The following is a 19,023-nucleotide window of genomic DNA, read 5'->3' as shown; positions in this document are numbered from 1 at the left end:
GCTACATTTTCTGTATGCATTTTAATTTCCCCGTTGTATTTTGCAGGATGCTGGTGTGACTGTGCTGACCAACACCCAGCTGTCCCCTGCAGTCCGCAGCAACGCAGGCTGCGGAACTCAGTCCCGCAGGAAAAGGGATCTACAAAACTCGCTGGAGGCAAAAGGTTCTTTGTCCATTTACGACTCACACACTCGCCCTCCGTTTTATCGCCTGTTTTTCCCCGTGATGCGGGGTAAGACTTGCTTGCACGAGTATGTGGGTGCCTGATGGCAGCACGCCAGGCACCTCTGTCTGCTAGGTTGGCTTGTAGTAGGTACTAACTGTATTATGACTATTGTTCAGGTATTTGTAGAATTACCAGAAAAAGTCATGAAAAAGAAGATGTTAAGATTTGATTGCTTCCTTCTTTGATTTTTTTTTTCAAAAACTTTCTTTCATGTCATCTGCAGCCATGGAGTTCAATGAAACCCTCCAGCCTTGCTGCACGGAGGGCCAAACGTGGGATCCTCTCACTCCATGACAATGAAACCATGTTCCTGTATACTTTGACAATAAAACCATGTTCTTTTATGCCATTTGCAGCCATGGAGTTCAATGAAACTCTCCAGCCTTGCTGCACCGAGGGCCAAACGTGGGATCCCCTCGGTCGGTCCTGTCTCCAACGTGCCAAGCTGAACTCTACCTCCCAGGACGAGTGTTACTTCGCCTTCCTGACGTGCTGTAACCACGCGCGCAGCGTACGGAGGCTGGGGCGCGGCCGCGGGCGGATGGGGGGCGGCGGGGGCCTGCTGGATATCCCTATCGACGAAGACGAGTCGCAGCTCGTGGCGCGCACGGAATTCCCAGAAACCTGGATCTTTGAGGACGTCCAAGTGGAGTAAGTGACTCGTCATAGTGCTGGTAGTATAGAGTTACATGTGTGGCAGCAAAAAGGAGTTTTTTGATGATTGAACACATCTTGAGTCGACTTGCTGTTTAACCGTTTTTATTACTTTGTCTTGTCAGTAATTGTGTTCAACTGGAAGCGGATATGCCAATTTTCCAAAATTCCAGTGAACAACAGCATAGTACAAATCTCCCATGATGAGGCCAAAAGTTCCAATATGGGACGGAAAGTTTCTGACTGTGTTGCCTCCGAATGCAGGGTTATCAAAGCTTTCTAGACAGTGTTCTGCAGTGTCATCCAAGCATCCCAAACTGCCTGCGTCAAGGCTAACTTTATAACAACAGTTGAATGAAAAATGACCTTTATGAGAACAGTTGAATGACCTTGACTTGTTCCCTCCCAGTAATGGCGGTCAGGCGATTGTGCCTGTGACAGTACCCGGCAGCATCACCACCTGGGTCATCCAAGCCCAAACAGTCTGTGTCAAGGCTAACTTTATAACAACGGTTGAATGAAAATGACCTTGACTTGTTTCCCTCCCCAGTGCTGGCGGTCAGGCGATCGTGCCAGTCACAGTGCCCGGCAGCATTACCACCTGGGTCATCCAAGCCGTGGGGATCTCCACTGCAAACGGCATGTGCGTGGCCGAACCCTTCCGCATGAAGTCCTTCAAGAAGTTCTTCATCGACCTTCAGCTGCCCTACTCCATCATCCGGGGGGAGCAAGTGGCCATCCGGGCGACGATATTCAACTACGACCAACAGGACTTGAGGGTGAGTTCAGTTTATTCATTCATTCATTTATTGGCCACCATAACGGGGGGTGTCCATAGTCCGGTAAGGTCCATAGTCCGGTAAGGTTTTAAAAATCATTGTTGCGGAGATATGCATGGGTAGCTGCATATGATAAGTACACCTACAGTTATGGACTAAACCTTCATGTAAATCACCACGAAGTTGGAGTATGTGTTGAAGTTGGTAAGCCCCAACGGATTAAGATTTCAAAAATTGCACAAGTTTGACGCCTTCCGTGCGGGTTGACGAGCGAACGCATCGAGAACATGCCCTTCGAAACTCTTTCATTGTTCATCGTAGAAGACAACATGTAAAACGATACCACCACATATAGGAAGGACATTCATTAGAATTCCTCTTAAAACAAACCTATATACCATCTTTGCTTTTAAAGTTGGATAATCGGAGTTAAAATGACGCCGCGGTGTTCATCCTGTCGCTTCAGGGGAGACTAAAGGGATTGCGCCTGCGCCCAGACCGCACGATGAGAGACTCCAAGTAAAAAACAGGGTTTAAACCATTGAAAATTCTTTTTGGTGGGATTTTTTATGAAATCTGGGCAATATAGGATAGGCTGTGGTAGGATAGACTCTGTATTTGCTGAATTGGTTGAAATAAATGGTCTTTCTCTACCTTGTGGGGTTTGGCACCCCCCTGATATAGTGGGATGGTCTTCAACTAGGTGTTTGAAGCCTGTAGGGCCTATCCAAGGGCTCTGATTAGGGGGGGTTATCTGGAGAATAGCCGTATAGAATTTGTCAGGGATGAATCTGATGACAGTTGACATAACTGGTTAGTATTTGAGGGTAAGTTATTGTAGTCTGATGTTTTGATTCCTGAGATAATGACACCTTCTTTTTCTTAACTTCCCCATAGGGCTACATGCATTACTGGCATTTATTGTATCCCTTTAGTCTCCCCTTCACCAAGTTACCAATGACGTATGACGGCAGCCAAAAGAGGTGCCTAACACAATTAAATTAGTCAACCCGCCGGTAGAGCGCCGACCATTCCAGAAAATTGAACCCTACCGACTGAAAAAATCCCATAGATATTGCTGCTATCAATGACAAGGTTGAAAAGACCATCAATGAAGCCGAAAGCGTAAAGGCATACGATCGCAGGCAACGTAAACAATGTCCCGCCATTTTGTTTTCAGCGGCAGGTTGATCTCGCCGTGAGAGGGGAAATTTCTATCTCACCGTATTTGAACAATTACTGTAATACAAATTATGGCACATATTTGCGATAAAAAATGATATTGCAAGGCTTTAGTGTAATTCTACTCACATGGGATGCTTAAACATCCACGGTAATGACCTGCTTGTCACCTTACCGGAGTTTGGACCCCCTTTTTGTGTTAGAACGTTCCACTAGAATGCAAACCCCAAAACTGCCGTGACTTTTGTGCGTAATAAAACAAAGTGGGGAACGCTACTGTTTAAATGAAAACCATTTCTATGTAGGTTTAATCACAGTTATATGCCTGTTACAAGATCTAAGCTTGTTTTTTGTGGGTTCAGGGCAAAATGTACGATGATAAAAGACATGCGCATTCACTTAGAACAGTTACCGGACTATGGACACCCCCCGTTACTAGTGTCACTTCTACAACTATACTCAAGATACCACACTTTATGTCATAACAAGGCCGCAACAACGTTCGATACGGGTGTCCGGACTGGGTGATAACTTTGGGTTATCACACGGGGCTTCCATAGAATATCAAGAATGCATTTCAAGTGCACCGCTATCGAAAATTCGAATACTGGATTCGGCTGTTAAAATTTTTTTTTCGGGGACACCAACTTTTTTCAACTTCTGGTGCATTTCACATTGAAATGCATGTTTTCTCGGGTGTGTATTGTATGGGTGGTGTATTTCGCATCACCCTCGGTCCCGGCCCTCTAACAGTTGATACGGAATACCCTATGTTGTATTCTATTATATAGTGTCACACCATCTACAATTCTGTCTACAGGTGAATGTGTACCTGCAAGGTGTGGAGGGTGTGTGTTCCGGAGCGAGGGCAGGAGAGAGAAGCGAGAGGAAAACACTCTTCATCAAGGGCAACGACGCGGCCTCCGTCCTGTTTCCCATCATCCCCCTGGAGGTCGGGACGTTCCCGATCCGCGTTCTCGCCTTCAGCACGGCCGCGGGTGGTGACATCATCGAAAAGTCGCTGCAAGTGATCGTAAGTGTTAACAGCCAGTAAAGAATAAGGTAGTCCTAAAGCCTTTTTTGACGCTGTAGGGGCAGTGGGTTGTTATCCACTGTGTCTAGGGCACGGTATTGGAAGACGGAGCCCATCCCTCTCCTTCCACCACCTTTTACCTCCCTGACCAAAGTCAGGTGCCCAATTTTACACGTGGGTGGAGTGAGGAACATCGTGCAAAGTGTTTTTCCCAAGGGCACAACATCGACGGTATGCCAGGGGATTTGAATCCAGAACCTCTGGGTACTGGGTAAAACACCCTAACTGCTATACTAACATGTTGTCACAAGACCCTACCTCAGAAGTATGTGGTCATTACCTTGCCAGAAGGTTAGGTTTTCGATTAGGGAATAGGGGCATCGTACTTTCCCAAATATGTAAAAATAAATTTTAGTGCAAGTAATTTCTTTTAGGTTACTCTTGAAAGCAAGCAACTGGATAAACTCAGGTAAAAATTTTATCCAGTTGCTTGAGTAACTATTTTTGGCGTATCTTACTACCTGGATGTCTAACCTTCATCAACGTAATTTCTTTTAGGTTCAAGTAATTTTTTTTTCATCTACACCAGTGGAAGTTGACCCAAAAATGTATCTCGAGCCCTGTATATGTATGTACCTTTATGTGACTGTTTTTGTGTACCAGCCCGAGGGAGTCGAGCGGAGGTTGGTGCGGTCCATCTTCGTGGATCCGAAGGGGCGAGCGCAGGACAAGAAACGGGAGGGGGAGGAGGAGGTCTCACTTCCCACTGAACGTGAGCATCCCTTCAGATTACGTTTTGTAGATTTTGATGTTAAGGACAAACCAGGAAAGATCATATAGCCTGTATATAAATGTATGTGTGTGTGTGTGTGTATGAATGTATGTAGATATATAGATATTTATATTCATCTCTCTTGTGCAAAAGCTGTTAAGGAATTTTAGAAAAACATGTTTTAACAACAGGAATCGTCATATGGTATGGATTTTTTAGTAAATAAGTCTTAGTATTGTTCCTGTATGTTAAAAACAACAACTTTGAAACAAGGAAGTGGAAGAAATGACAGCATGGACTTTTTAAAGATACTGTACAGTCAAACCTGTCCTCAGCAACCACTAAAGGAACTTCAAGGGAAAATGGTTGCTGAGGACAGGGTGGGGTTAACTATGTAAAATGGATGGGACTGTTTTAATGTGGCTGCCTGCACCAGTTAGTTGTCCATGCCAGGTGGTTGCTCGACCAGGTTGGACTGTACAATGTATCTTACTGACAGTTTCATACAAAATGAGTAGTTGTGATAGGAGAAGAATAGCTGTAAGCAGTTGGATGCCAGGCTACAAAACTACTGTAACAGCACTTACATGTGAGATGTCCATAATGATTGTTTCCACAGATGACATTGACCCTGACAATGGACTGCAGTTTGACGTTGTTGACGTGCGGTTGCCTCCAGAGACCATCGAAGGGTCGGAGACATGTGCCATCAGTGTCATGGGTCTGTACTCTAACTTTCTCTAGTTTTTGTGTGTGTGTGTGTGTGTGTGTGTGTGTGTGTGTGTGTCTGTGTATGAACATGATAACTTGAGAATGCCTGGGTGGATTGTCTTGATATTTGGTCTGTCGGTAGGTCTTTATGAGATCTCGAAATGATTAGATCGTGGGCCCCCTTATTTGCATAATTAATTAGGAAAGTTTATAAATCTGCTATATTGCATAAAAAGACTCTGTAACATGTGGCACCTAACAGTCCTGTCAGTTGGCACACTGGCAAATATTACCCTGCTAGCAGGGCCTGTCGCCAGGGGCCCTGCAGAGAGTCTCTCTCCGCAAATAACACTCGGGAGCTATAATAGGTTTGGATTCCAGGCTACTACAGCTAGTGTCAAAACACAAAGGGATAGCTAGAACCTGTATACAACATTGATATGTGGAAATCTTAAGTGATTCTTGATATGATGAAATGGTAATTATTCAAATCAGAATCCAATTTGCATGATTAATGAGGAAATCTAAACCCACAGCAGTCCATGATAGGACTATTAAAAAATGTAGCAAATGTAACTGACAAATAGAAGGAGATGCAAATTATGCAAATGAAGGAATAATTTGCACAATTAATAAGAAAATACTGTAATTCCATATCCCTCAAGGAATAGAACAGAACTGAGTAAGAATATCACTCCTGTCATTTCCCATCCCCAGGTGACATCATGGGGCCTACCATCACCACCACCATCGGCGGGCTGGGGACGCTTCTCCGGCTTCCCACCGGCTGTGGAGAACAGACCATGATCAAGCTGGCTCCGAACGTGTACGTCCTCAGCTACCTGCACTGCACTGACAAGATCACCAAAGACGTGGAGGAGAAGGCTTACGACTTCATCAGAAAAGGTGAGGCGGAGAAAAGTTTCTTGACTGCATTTGTTTATTCAAGTGAAAACCCATGTATGTAAGCGTGCCCCACAGCACAGTTCGATGGCATCAAAAGTGCACAGGAAACACGCTATGACGGCAGTCCCAGGCTGCCAAATGGGGCACTCACAGCGGCTGTTTTTAAATATTCACATTGATTTAAGGCCCAAACAGTGGACTATACTGTGAGTATATTTTCTGACAAAGTATAGCCTACTGTTTGGGCCTTATATCAATGTGAATATTTAAAAACAGCCAATGTGAGTGCTCCATTTGGCACCCTGGGACTGACGTCATAGCGTGTTTCCTGTGCACTTTTGATGCCTTTCAGAAAATTGTTGTAAAGCGACAAGGTGCATGTGCTATATATAATTGCAGTGTTGATGCCACAATGTTAAATTGGGCATTTTTTATTTATAAGTTTCCCAGAATCGGGGTGGATAACGACCCAACACCCTTACAGCCTTAAAAAGGCTATAGGACTACCTTAACCTTCACCTTCAAACAAAACAATATTTTCATTTTTCAGGCTACAACACACAACTTGGCCACAGACGAACTGAAGGATGTTTCTCTGTGTGGGGCCAGAACAACAGATATCCCTGCAGCACTTGGTAAGCACAGAACAACAGATATCCCTGCAGCACTTGGTAAGCACAAAACAACAGATATCCCTGCAGCACTTGGTAAGCACAGAACAACAGATATCCCTGCAGCACATGGTAAGCACAGAACAACAGATATCCCTGCAGCACTTGGTAAGCACAGAACAACAGATATCCCTGCAGCACTTGGTAAGCACAGAACAACAGATATCCCTGCAGCACTTGGTAAGCACATAACAACAGATATCCTTGCAGCACTTGGTAAGCACAGAACAACAGATATCCCTGCAGCACTTGGTAAGCACATAACAACAGATATCCTTGCAGCACTTGGTAAGCACAGAACAACAGATATCCTTGCAGCACTTGGTAAGCACAAAACAACAGATATCCCTGCAGCACTTGGTAAGTGCAAAACAGATATCCCATAGCTTTGATAAATGATTGGCAAGTTTTTTACAAAATTTAATGATGGACAATTTGAATGAGTGAACAAGAAAACAAACAAGTGAACAAATGAGCTCGACAAGACCCTGACAACTTCCAAAGATGAGTGACCACTCGACATGTGATTGGCCCACTGACAGTTTTATTTACTTGTTCTCCAGGCTGACAGCCTTTGTGAACAAAGTGTTTTGCCAGGCTAAGAAGTTTGTCAGCAGCATAGATGAGGAGGCGGTGTGTAAGGCTACCGAGTGGCTCCTCAGCACGCAACGGGAGGATGGGGCTTTTAAGGAGGTCTACAAGGTCCATCACCGGGAGATGACGGTAGGAACGTTCACATAATTGTTCTTCTGCCAAGATCATGTTTTGTTTTGTATTTATTTAGAAATGAAACAGGTCATTACGTACATACACCATCGTTGTACTCTAAGACAGCCAACTTGATCTTGCTGGTAACAGCTGGCCCACAAAAGTACTAGTACAGACAAACGTATAATCTGAAGACAAAAACTACCATAAGGGAATACAGTTGTTCATCAATGTTAGTCTTTTGTTGTTCAGTAGTTAGTTAGTAGTATAATTAGGACATCGTTGAGTGGATTTTTGTGATATACTTAGTACTTTTGTGGGTAGGCCTTTGCGTGAGTGATGTTTGTCGTGTTTTAAAACAACTCTAATGTCTGTGGTTTTCCATGACTGTTTATTGCAGGGTGGAATTCAGGGAGACGCATCCATGACGGCATTTGTGCTCATTTCTCTGCTGGAGAACTGTGAATGCCCCATAGCCGTGAGTACAGCTTGCTGAGTAATATGTTATTATCAGGTCTTTTACTGAAAACTGGGTCAACATATTTCCCCTTTTCAAGGCTTCGATATATATTTGCAGTTCAGTTGATCTTGATTTAAGAATTGAATACTGTGCAAAATTATTTTTGTTGGAAATCCTTTCCCCACCTTTACACTATTCCAGTCTCCCTTCTCCATCCATTTACTCTAATATTATCAGTATTTCCCTTGTCTTTCTCCTATTTTTCTCACTCACGCTTACTGCGCAGTTTATTGTCCATTTTTTAGACATTTGTGTAGTTGACTCTGACAGCCAGCTATCGATATCCCACAGGGGGCTGCACTTTGAAGTCTTACTATATAGCAGGCAGATATTTTCATTGGTATTATCCATCTGTCTATACCAGGAGGAACCCACAGACTTTTCGGAGAAGTAAATTTGGAGTAACTTTTTTACTTTTTTTGTATCTACTATGCTGTTCAGGAACGCAGCATCGCCATTGAGAGAGCGACCAGGTTCCTAGAAAGACAGCTGGACCAGCTGAAGCGGCCGTATGTCATCGCCATAGTAACGTACGCGCTCCACTTAGCCGACAGTCCAGTCAAAGGTACTGCCAACGAGAAGCTCAGAAGTATTGCCAAGTATGACGAAGGTAAGGAGCTGGGTTATGTTGTGGCTTTTTTTTTGTGAGCTCAAATTTTGTTTTTCCGGACTCCATGCCCCACCCATGATTGATTGATTGATTGATTGATTGATTGATTGATTGAGTGAGTGAGTGAGTGAGTGAGTGAGTGAGTGAGTGAGTTTGTTGGTACATTTTTTGACAAAATATTTCAGTATAAAATTCTGGGTAATGTTTCAGCATCATTAGAATCCAAGAAACTACAAATAAAATTAACTTGCCTTTACGAAATATAGTCCAAGTGAAAATAAATTGATTTACATTACTTGTTGATGGTAGGTACAAACTCGCGTTACTGGGAAGCCGACGCCTCCAGCATTGCCGACGGACAGCAGCCCTACTGGTACACACGCAAGCCCAGCGCCATCGCCGTGGAAACCACCGCGTACGCGCTACTGACGCAGATGCACCTCGGAGACGTCCAGTACTCCAACCCCATCGTGGTGTGGCTCACCCTGCAGCGGAACAGCGCCGGGGGCTTCGTGTCAACTCAGGTGAACTATACTCCCTCTTCACTTCATTCATTGGAGTTTAGTGTAGTTCAACTCTCTTCTTTAGCTGTCTACTTAGGACTAAGCAGGGGGCAACTCAGGTGAACAACACTCCTTCTTATGTCGATGAAGGTTAGACATCCAGGTAATAAGATATGCCAAATAGCCGTTACTCTGAAGCAACTGATTATGATTTTGGAAATGGTCGGATGTTTCAAGTACTTTCCACTTAAAGTTTTCGTCAGCGACACTGAAGAAGATTTGTCGATCAGCAGGTTTTTACCCACGAACTATGGATAGACAGGCAAATTAAGTGAGTACAATTTTAGATAGTCCAATAGGAAAAAGATTTAGAAAAATTCAAGACAAGGTTGATGCTAATGAGTCAACTACATGTAGCTTCTGTTGTCTGACAGTTTGACATGTGCATGTAGCCCTCCTTCTCTGTTGAGTGTTGGATTGTACTCCTTCTTCACTTCCGTCATTTATTACCTTTGCCAAGAAGGTTATGTTTTCGGGTGGGTGTGTCTGTCTGTGTGTATGTGTGTTGAACCAACTAGGTTAGGCCTAAAATTTTAGTCTCTTATCATCACACAAATGATTTCTCCCCTCCAGGACACAGTGGTGGCTCTCCAGGCACTGTCGTCCTACTGTGTGGAGTTTTATAGAAATTTAAGTTAGTATGGGGCATTCTAAGGCTTCCTGAGGGGAAAATACAGTCAGACAGGTCAAGGTCAAAGACTGGCCACATACAACCTAGTAGCATCCCTGGTCAATCAGAATTTTACACTTGTCAGAGGATCTGCTCCCCAGGGTAAGGGCATGGGGCGCAACACCCCTGTAACTCTGCTTAGAAAGAGCCCTGAAATTTCAGCGGAATTATATCTCCCCTTCAGGACCCAAAAGCTCTGAGTAATAAACACAAAGACAGACAAAAAACGCAATGTTTTTGTCTTTTTATACACAGGACACGGTGGTGGCTCTCCAAGCGCTGTCGTCCTACTGCGGCAGCACCAAGATCGACCCCACACAGTTCACCTGTCAGATGACCTCCGATAACGACCTCGACTTTAACGAGGAGATTCACGTTGATGAGGCTAACGCCCTGATCAAGCAAGAAAAGACTGTGAGTAGAGTGTATTCGCTGTACTGTTGAAAAATTATAATTACACACAGTCCTGTAAAGTGAAGGGTTTGTAGTCATGAACAACTTTTCAGCATGAAATGCAGTATTGTTAGATATGATAATTGTAGAGATATTTAGGATTCTGATTAGTTGGAAAAGATTAAAGGACAAGATTTTTTGTTGTAAGATTAGTTTTTAGCTGATAGGATGGATAACCTACATCAACGCATGAATCCACCACTTTGAAAAACGATGGATTTGAGATACAGTCAAACTTGCATCCAACAACCAGTCAAGGGACCAAGGAAATATGGTTGTTGACTTGAGTTGGTTGTTGGATAAAACTGGGGTCGGTTCGCTGATTTGTGGGCATGAGGCTGCATAAATACTTAGCACGTATAGCACTTATCTGCCTGTTATGCATATACATGTAGAATTACAAGACAAGTGAAGAAATACAGTATATAACGTTGGGTAACCTAAATTCGGGATTTTTCCGATAATGGTTGACTGAAATCAATCTAGCAGAACAATAAACCATCCTTTTTTTCTATTATTCTGTCAGTATCATGTACTATCTTTGCACTAATCATATATATGGTAGATTTTGTCTCTAGTCGTGCTGACACCATAATATTTCAACTTGAAACTACCGTCCGCCGCACGCACAATTACGGTGCTGTCGGACAGGGGGGCACATTAATTCGGGAGAGAAGATTCGTCTTGAATATCTTACCGCTAATCACATTTTATACAGCAGCTATTCGTTCTATCCTTGGCTTGAGGAGAGTGCTATGGATATAGACGTGTCCAAGTAAAAAAAATACACGAAAAAACGGCCGTACCGCACACATCAGGCCAGTTCCGGAACAACCCGTGTGTTGAGTCGGTAGAACTTCACTCAAAGTCGGCCCATCGTCATCATCGGGCAACGTGTAACGTTACATTATTCATGGGAAGTTAGCTGGATGCCGTAGCAATGGTAATACTACTATGTCCATGTGTTCCTTGTTGTGTTAGGAGCAAACTTTGAGGAAAATATCTTCCTCAGTCCACTATCACACGCAGCATTTAGACAAAAAGTGTTCCTCACAAACCTTTGTCGTCTGCTTGACAACAGGATTCTGGTTAACAATATGGCGGCGGGAAAATACACGTGCCGTAGGTTGTAGCAACAGAGAGGAGTTTTGATGATTGATCACACTTAGAATCCAGTTGCAGGTTAGCAAAAGAGATTGTAATAAGTTGTCTTATAAATAATTGTGTTTAGCAGGCAGGAGATGTGACATTTGTCTTATAAACCAGCGAACAACCGTGCTGGGTGATTCTCCCGCGAAGCCCCCAGACTCTGTCAATAAGGGACGGAGAGTTTTTGACGTCGCCAACTTCTAATGCATGGTTATCGAAGCTTTTCAGCCAGTGTTCTGAATACGTTAGTCTATCTGCTTTGCATTGCTGGCGTTATAACTGATTTTGCATCTAGCACATATCCCTAAATACCCCGTTTTCGAAAAATCCCGACTTTAAGTACCCCACGAATTTAGGTTACCCAACGTTACAATAAAAAACAAACTAAACTGTTGTTGTCTACAAGACTACAATTCACTATCGTTTACATTGCCAATAAACATTAACATAACAAAAGATTTTTCGGGTACACTTACAAAACCTTTGTTGTACTAACAATGAATGTTTACATTGAGATTCGTGTCTCCATTGTTCTACATTTGTTGCTACATTTGAATTCACTTTGTTCTACATTTGTTGCTACATACACAAGCTTGCCGGCGACTGTAGAATCTTTCATTGAAATGCTGACTGGACTGATTGCCGCTGTCAACCATTTTGTTGTTGAATGGAGTGTAAAATCTACACATTATGACCCCTGGGGCCCATGAGGAGGTGGTTGCTGGTTGAAGCCTGCAGTTGGTTGCTTGAAAGAGTTCACTTACTATGTAAAATGGGACGGGACTGTCTGAATGTGGTTGTTGACAAGAGTTGGTTGTAGGATACAGTTGGTTGGATGGACAAGTTTGACTGTATCTCCATCCAAGTATGCAACAGTTTAGATATACAGGAGTGCATTATACTAGGGGATGTTTGGTTGGAGATCTGTTTGGACGTATCTTTTCAGAGTGGCGGAATTATGTACCCTGGTGGAATTATTGGGAGCTTATTAACTTCTCAGTTATTAAGCGGAGTTAATGATCTGAAACCCAGTGCGCTAGTGAAAGTGTAAGAGGTCAAGCTGTGTTGGGATGTCCCTATGTCCGGCAGGAAATGGTCAGTGAGTCAAAGCTCAGGAGCTATGTTCTGAGAAAGTACAAGGAATATGGGAAGATGATGATAGCAGGATGTGACTCAGAGAATGGGCAATCCAGTATTGTCAAGGGAGGTACGCTTCCAGGATGTTAGGGAATATAAGTTGAAGAAGAGTAAAAGGAAGTCACTTGTCCAGACTCCCAACACAGTGACAGGATCAGTGGTCAGAGATTTATGTTAACTTAGAAGATGTTACCAGGCTAGGTAGTGTATCCATGAAGTACAAACAGACCCCTTAACTCCAGACTACCTTAATTTCAGGCACCTGTTGGAGGGAAGTTGTTCCTGAGTACGAGTGGCACTGGCATTGGACAGATGCAGGTACGTACATGATGCAGAGGTCTGCACACTCTGCTTCTCACCACATCTGCTTCAAATTCTGTGGAGCCAGCAGCCCAAGCTCGCGCTCAGGCCTGGACACGACTGGAAAAGAGTCATTGAGACAAAAACAGAAAGGACACTTAGATTGCAGATTTCTAGAGGATATTTTGTCCATACATGACCAGACCATACATGAAAAACCAATTTCATTTGTTGGTTCTTGTATTTCAAAAAATAATGCTTAAATTGAAATATTACCATGAAAACAGAGTCTGAGGGTTGTACCTAGGTGTAAGCAGTTTCAGGGAGTTATTGTAGACGTAGTAAGACGCAAGCTTTCTGATTCCATCTTGACTGCTAGCTTATTTTTAATTTGAAATGTCGGAGAACCAAGAAAGTAAGTTGTTGTGGCCTGAGTTTTGTGTGTAATAGATAATTGCATATTCTGTCCTCCAGGTGGAGGTGCGTTACCACACCCCGGATGTTCACCGCGAGCGCTGCCTCTTCGAGGTCGTCGTGACGACAGAGGAGGCAGAAGCTCCGGTGGAACCCGAGGAAGATCAGGAAGGAGAGGAGGACTATCCAGACTACGGTGAAGGCGGACTCGACGCCCGGCAAAGAAGTGCGTTCAGTTCGCGGTCCCGCATCAGAGGTTTCCTGAGGTCAAGACGGTCTCGGATTGCGCGTCAAGCAGAGGACGACCAAAGCCAGTACTTCCAGAGGGTTCAAGTCTGCACCAGGTGAAAATCAGATTTTAAAGATAAAACTCTGAGAAACAGCATTTGTGTCGTTTCTCAGACTTAACACAAGAGCTGTAGAGTTTTCAGTGGTGCAGCCATCAGGACCCGACTGTCTCCAGGACCCGTCCCTCCATCTCTGGACGGAAATTTTCTTGGAGAAAAATTTTCACCTTGTTCATCCCAAAACTCTGCACTTCATGACATGATTTTGATGAAAATGTATTTTTGTAAACTTAAAATGACAAATTTAGCTATGAAAATTAACAACATGGGCTCTGACTTTTCACTGATATTGAGCATGCACTATCAATCAATCAATCAATCAATCAAAATGGTCTATTGATTAAAAAAAGCATTGCAGCTACCTCACTATCAGCACAATCTCATGTTTATGTTGATTGACAAATAAGTTTACAGTGACGATGATTGTTGTGTTGTTTCAGCTACCGAGGCCAGCGGGGTGCCTCCAATATGGCCATCATGGACATCGGTGTGTTCTCCGGTTTCGAACCGGTCAAGCAAGACTTGGAACAGGTGATGGAAACTATGCTTCAGCCACTGAACTTGGCCTCTCTGTAACCAATAGAGAATGAGGTACCAAACGGCTACTTCAGTGTGCTAAAGGTTAGACTTAACCACAACTGGTGCATTGGCCTAGACGATAGAGTGTTGGCCTTACATTGCAAAGACTCTAAAAATGGCAACTGAAAGCTTGGTGCGGGAAGCATTTTGGGATTCCGGTCCAAATGGGGTTGGAAATTTCCCGAGCAGCCTTGGTAACCCCTGCTTCTCCTATTGGGTCGGTTGGTCCTCACTCTTAGTGAGCAGTTCAGCTAGTCTCATGATGTTTCTGATCATAACCAAGGGAAAAGAGTCGTTGTTACAGTTATATATATGTATGTAACACGTAACCTCGTGGCCTTGTTTTGTGGTGACCATTGAGTAAAAAGAAAAGAAAAAAAGATTATTAGACTTAACCATAATGTGGTCATTGTTTTCTTAACTTCTATAAGAATTAACCCTGTTGTAGTAACATGTTTGCATGTCTTGTCTCATGTATCTAGCTGTTGAACCGTGCTGGGGAGAAAGCTGTCCAGCGTTACGAGACCACAGGCCGCGCAGCCCTATTGTACTTCGATCAGGTATGCTAACTTTAAGTGTGTCTATCTAGTAGTGTACGTTTTCAACTCCTCTTGAGGGTAGCCCAAAAAAAGCATGCACTTCTAGAGAGAGAAACGCAGAAAGGGACACAGAAGACTAAGAAAATAACCTGTTAATTTGTTGTTGTAGTTGTCCGTGAAAAATGTTTTCATCGATCTGCAAAGTGGTCGCTAAGCAGTCACTGACTGGTCACAGTCTCTAGTTCAAAGGGGTGTTACTTTTTGGTGTGTTTAAACGAGGAATGGGGGGTGTCCCTGTGGTGTAGTGGTCTGCGCCTTCTACCTCTCACCACATCTGGTTCAAATTACTTGGACCAGAAGGACTGGGGTTCAAGCCCCAGGTAGGACACCTCTGTACAAGAGGCGCATTGAGTCATACCAAAGACTTTATAAAAATGGTACATACTTCTGAAACAGTATGGAAGTTAAACACACTCCACTGCCAGTGGACTAGCCCCCTGCTGCAGTGATTGCACCACAGTGTGGCCCAGGGCTATGAAACGGAGATGGGCACTGCCCTATACATCAATAATGGTGTGGGAGGATTTTAACTAAACGAGGTAAGATTTGATGATCAGCAGAAATAAGGTTTTGTGCTCACATATGCAAAATTGCCTTTTGCAATCCAGATCACTTCCGATGAGGTTTGTGTGAGTCTTCGCATGAAACGAGTGGATCTAGTCGGAAGGGTCCAGCCTGTACCAGTCAGCGTCTACGATTACTACCAGCCAGGTAGGAAACAACACTTGGATGACATCTTGTGTCGGTATAAGTTAGAATTTATCGTAAACATTTAGACTAGAGTAGCCACATTATATACTGTTTTGTTACCCATTGTCTGTCCGTCCTTTTTCATGTTTCATGTTACTTGCAATTAGCCTACGGGCAAGATCTTCCAATAAACTTTCAGTTAATCTAACTGCCACATTTTACCTTCATATGGCCATGTTGATTTGATTATATGGATGACATCCGGACGCGCATTAAGTTTCGTCCGTTTCCCAAAAAAGGAAAGTTTTCGGCCATACTGTAAATCGTACGAATCAGCTGAAAAATGATCAAATGTATGAGGTAAATCGGAAACATAAATTGGAAAATGATATATTCGAGGGCTATATTTATGTCAAATACTATATTGTCCTCTGTCCTTTTCATGTTAAATGTATTTGCAATTAGCCTACGGGCAAGAACTTGCAATAAACTTTCAGTATTCAAAGGTGCTTTTCCAATCCCTTTCCAGACGATGCCTGTACAACATTTTACCACCCCAGCCAGGGCAGTCCCCTGTTGGCCACACTGTGTGAGGGCAGTCAGTGTGTTTGTGCGGAAGGTAATATTGTTTTTTTGTTGTTGTTGTTCACCTTGTAGTGAGTGCCTAGTGGCACATAGGGCAGCAAGTTTCCTTGCTGTTTCTGTAGCAGGATATATGCAGTAACAGGGAGGGGTTACTAGCCCTTCCGTTGAATGTGCTCAAGGCACCTCCTCGAACACAAGAACCCCATTTAATGTCCCTTCCGAAAGATGGTGCAGCTCCAACCGAGATGGCCTACACAATAACTGGTAGCGCTACGTCGATATTGTTAATAACTCTATGGTATGGTTTGATAATGGTACCTTTACCTAAATGCCTTACACAACTTAGTGTTCAAAAGAGACCTCCCTTAAGAAAATTGGTTTTATGTCTATAAAACATGGGGAAATGTAGTATTGTTATAACGATATGTTATGGTTTGACAATGGTACCTTTACCCAATGTCTTACACAGGGAAGTGTCCAAAGGAGACATCCCCTAAGAAACTGAGGGACTTGACCCAAAGGGACCTGGAGGAGAAGGCTTGTAACGACCTTGACTACGGTAAGGTCATTACTCAGACACATGATATTTACTTGATTTTGCATTTACCACAGAAAAGATTATACTTTCTTTGTCCGAAAATCATATCTTTTCATCTTTGTACATGTAGGCAAAGTGTAGAATGTTATGATAAGCAACATCACCAAATCATTAGATTTCTGTGGGGGTTGAAAGGCACTGTCTGACCCAAGTGATTCTTGTGTCCAGCTTTCAGAGTCATCGTGATGGAAGTGCGAGAGGAAGGCAGTTTTGAACGGATCAACATGATAGTCGAGAGCCCCATCAAGAAAGGTAAGTCTTTTTGTCTATTTACTTTTTTTTCTTTAGCAAGGGTTTACCAGCTCAGTGACGTTGCACTAGGGTTCTAGCCAGCACCCATCACTCCATCATTTGACGAAATTTTGTTGCATATGATGGAAACATTTTTAGACCATTCTGTCAACCTTGATGAACTAAAATCCATGTGTAAAGATGTGAAAAATTGATAGTAGTTTGTAACAAAGGTGACAGAAAAAAGAGGACTCCTTGCAGGATCTTTCCATTGATGGGAATTGGGATGATGGGAAAAAATTCAAGCTAGCTAGAACACTGCTTTGCACTACTTAACAGTTGTGAACTGAAACAACATTTTTATTTCTATTAAAGGAGAATGAAACAATTCATTACACTGGGTCAGCCAAGTAAGAGAATATTGATTTCTTATGAATGTAAGTGGGGGCTTGTCATGTGTTTTGGCTTAATGATCAACACTTTTGGACTACAAGTCTGTAATTTTTAGTTAACATGTCTGTACCCTGAAACTAAATTCCACATTGGCACAATAAATATAGACCTGTCCTTGGTGCTGAATACTATACAAATACACTCAACCCCACCTGTCCTTTGTGCTGAACACCATACAAGAACATTCAAACCCACCTGTCCTTGGTACTGAACACTATACAAGAACATTCAAACCCACCTGTCCTTGGTGCTGAACACTATACCAGAACATTCAAACCACCCTGTCCTTGGTGCTGAACACTATACAAGAACATTCAAACCAGCCTGTCCTTAGTGCTGAACACAATACAAGAACATTCAAACCCACCTGTCCTTGGTGCTGAACACCATACAAGAACATTCAAACCAGCCTGTCCTTGGTGCTGAACACCATACAAGAACATTCAAACCAGCCTGTCCTTGGTGCTGAACACTATACAAGAACATTCAAACCAGCCTGTCCTTAGTGCTGAACACAATACAAGAACATTCAAACCCACCTGTCCTTGGTGCTGAACACTATACAAGAACATTCAAACCAGCCTGTCCTTAGTGCTGAACACAATACAAGAACATTCAAACCAGCCTGTCCTTGGTGCTGAACACTATACAAGAACATTCAAACCAGCCTGTCCTTGGTACTGAACACTATACACGAACATTCAAACCCACCTGTCCTTGGTGCTGAACACTATACAAGAACATTCAAACCCACCTGTCCTTGGTGCTGAACACTATACAAGAACATTCAAACCAGCCTGTCCTTGGTGCTGAACACAATACAAGAACATTCAAACCCACCTGTCCTTGGTGCTGAACACTATACAAGAACATTCAAACCAGCCTGTCCTTGGTGCTGAACACAATACAAGAACATTCAAACCCACCTGTCCTTGGTGCTGAACACTATACAAGAACATTCAAACCAGCCTGTCCTTGGTGCTGAACACTATACAAGAACATTCAAACCACCCTGTCCTTGGTGCTGAACACTATACAAGAACATTCAAACCAGCCTGTCCTTGGTGCTGAACACTATACAAGAACATTCAAACCAGCCTGTCCTTGGTGCTGAACACTATACAAGAACATTCAAACCAGCCTGTCCTTGGTGCTGAACACTATACAAGAACATTCAAACCACCCTGTCCTTGGTGCTGAACACTATACAAGAACATTCAAACCAGCCTGTCCTTGGTGCTGAACACTATACAAGAACATTCAAACCAGCCTGTCCTTGGTGCTGAACACTATACAAGAACATTCAAACCAGCCTGTCCTTGGTGCTGAACACTATACAAGAACATTCAAACCAGCCTGTCCTTGGTGCTGAACACTATACAAGAACATTCAAACCACCCTGTCCTTGGTGCTGAACACTATACAAGAACATTCAAACCAGCCTGTCCTTGGTGCTGAACACTATACAAGAACATTCAAACC

At 43.2% G+C, this 19,023-nt stretch overlaps 2 protein-coding genes across 4 annotated transcripts in view; both read left to right on the top strand.

The window, feature by feature from the left end:
- Positions 1-19,023, top strand: part of LOC136445587 (uncharacterized) — a 58,753-nt gene that overhangs the window by 32,283 nt on the left and 7,447 nt on the right. The window lies entirely within an intron of this gene.
- Positions 1-19,023, top strand: part of LOC136445569 (complement C3-like) — a 40,597-nt gene that overhangs the window by 18,018 nt on the left and 3,556 nt on the right. For all 3 annotated transcript variants that reach the window (XM_066443644.1, XM_066443643.1, XM_066443645.1), the window contains 21 exons: positions 47-164; positions 584-878; positions 1,432-1,660; positions 3,663-3,875; positions 4,539-4,647; positions 5,267-5,368; positions 6,076-6,264; positions 6,815-6,899; positions 7,499-7,658; positions 8,044-8,121; positions 8,605-8,773; positions 9,083-9,297; positions 10,262-10,420; positions 13,004-13,063; positions 13,520-13,803; positions 14,247-14,337; positions 14,868-14,945; positions 15,593-15,695; positions 16,204-16,293; positions 16,729-16,818; positions 17,026-17,109. In XM_066443644.1, coding sequence (XP_066299741.1) covers positions 47-164; positions 584-878; positions 1,432-1,660; positions 3,663-3,875; positions 4,539-4,647; positions 5,267-5,368; positions 6,076-6,264; positions 6,815-6,899; positions 7,499-7,658; positions 8,044-8,121; positions 8,605-8,773; positions 9,083-9,297; positions 10,262-10,420; positions 13,004-13,063; positions 13,520-13,803; positions 14,247-14,337; positions 14,868-14,945; positions 15,593-15,695; positions 16,204-16,293; positions 16,729-16,818; positions 17,026-17,109 — 3,001 coding nt within the window. The remainder of the gene's footprint in view (positions 1-46; positions 165-583; positions 879-1,431; positions 1,661-3,662; positions 3,876-4,538; positions 4,648-5,266; positions 5,369-6,075; positions 6,265-6,814; positions 6,900-7,498; positions 7,659-8,043; positions 8,122-8,604; positions 8,774-9,082; positions 9,298-10,261; positions 10,421-13,003; positions 13,064-13,519; positions 13,804-14,246; positions 14,338-14,867; positions 14,946-15,592; positions 15,696-16,203; positions 16,294-16,728; positions 16,819-17,025; positions 17,110-19,023) is intronic.

The sequence above is a fragment of the Branchiostoma lanceolatum genome, chromosome 12, assembly GCF_035083965.1.
Source record: "Branchiostoma lanceolatum isolate klBraLanc5 chromosome 12, klBraLanc5.hap2, whole genome shotgun sequence".
Taxonomy (NCBI): domain Eukaryota; kingdom Metazoa; phylum Chordata; class Leptocardii; order Amphioxiformes; family Branchiostomatidae; genus Branchiostoma; species Branchiostoma lanceolatum.
The sequence above is the reverse complement of the archived record's forward strand: the minus strand, read 5'-3'. Positions and strand labels throughout refer to the sequence as shown.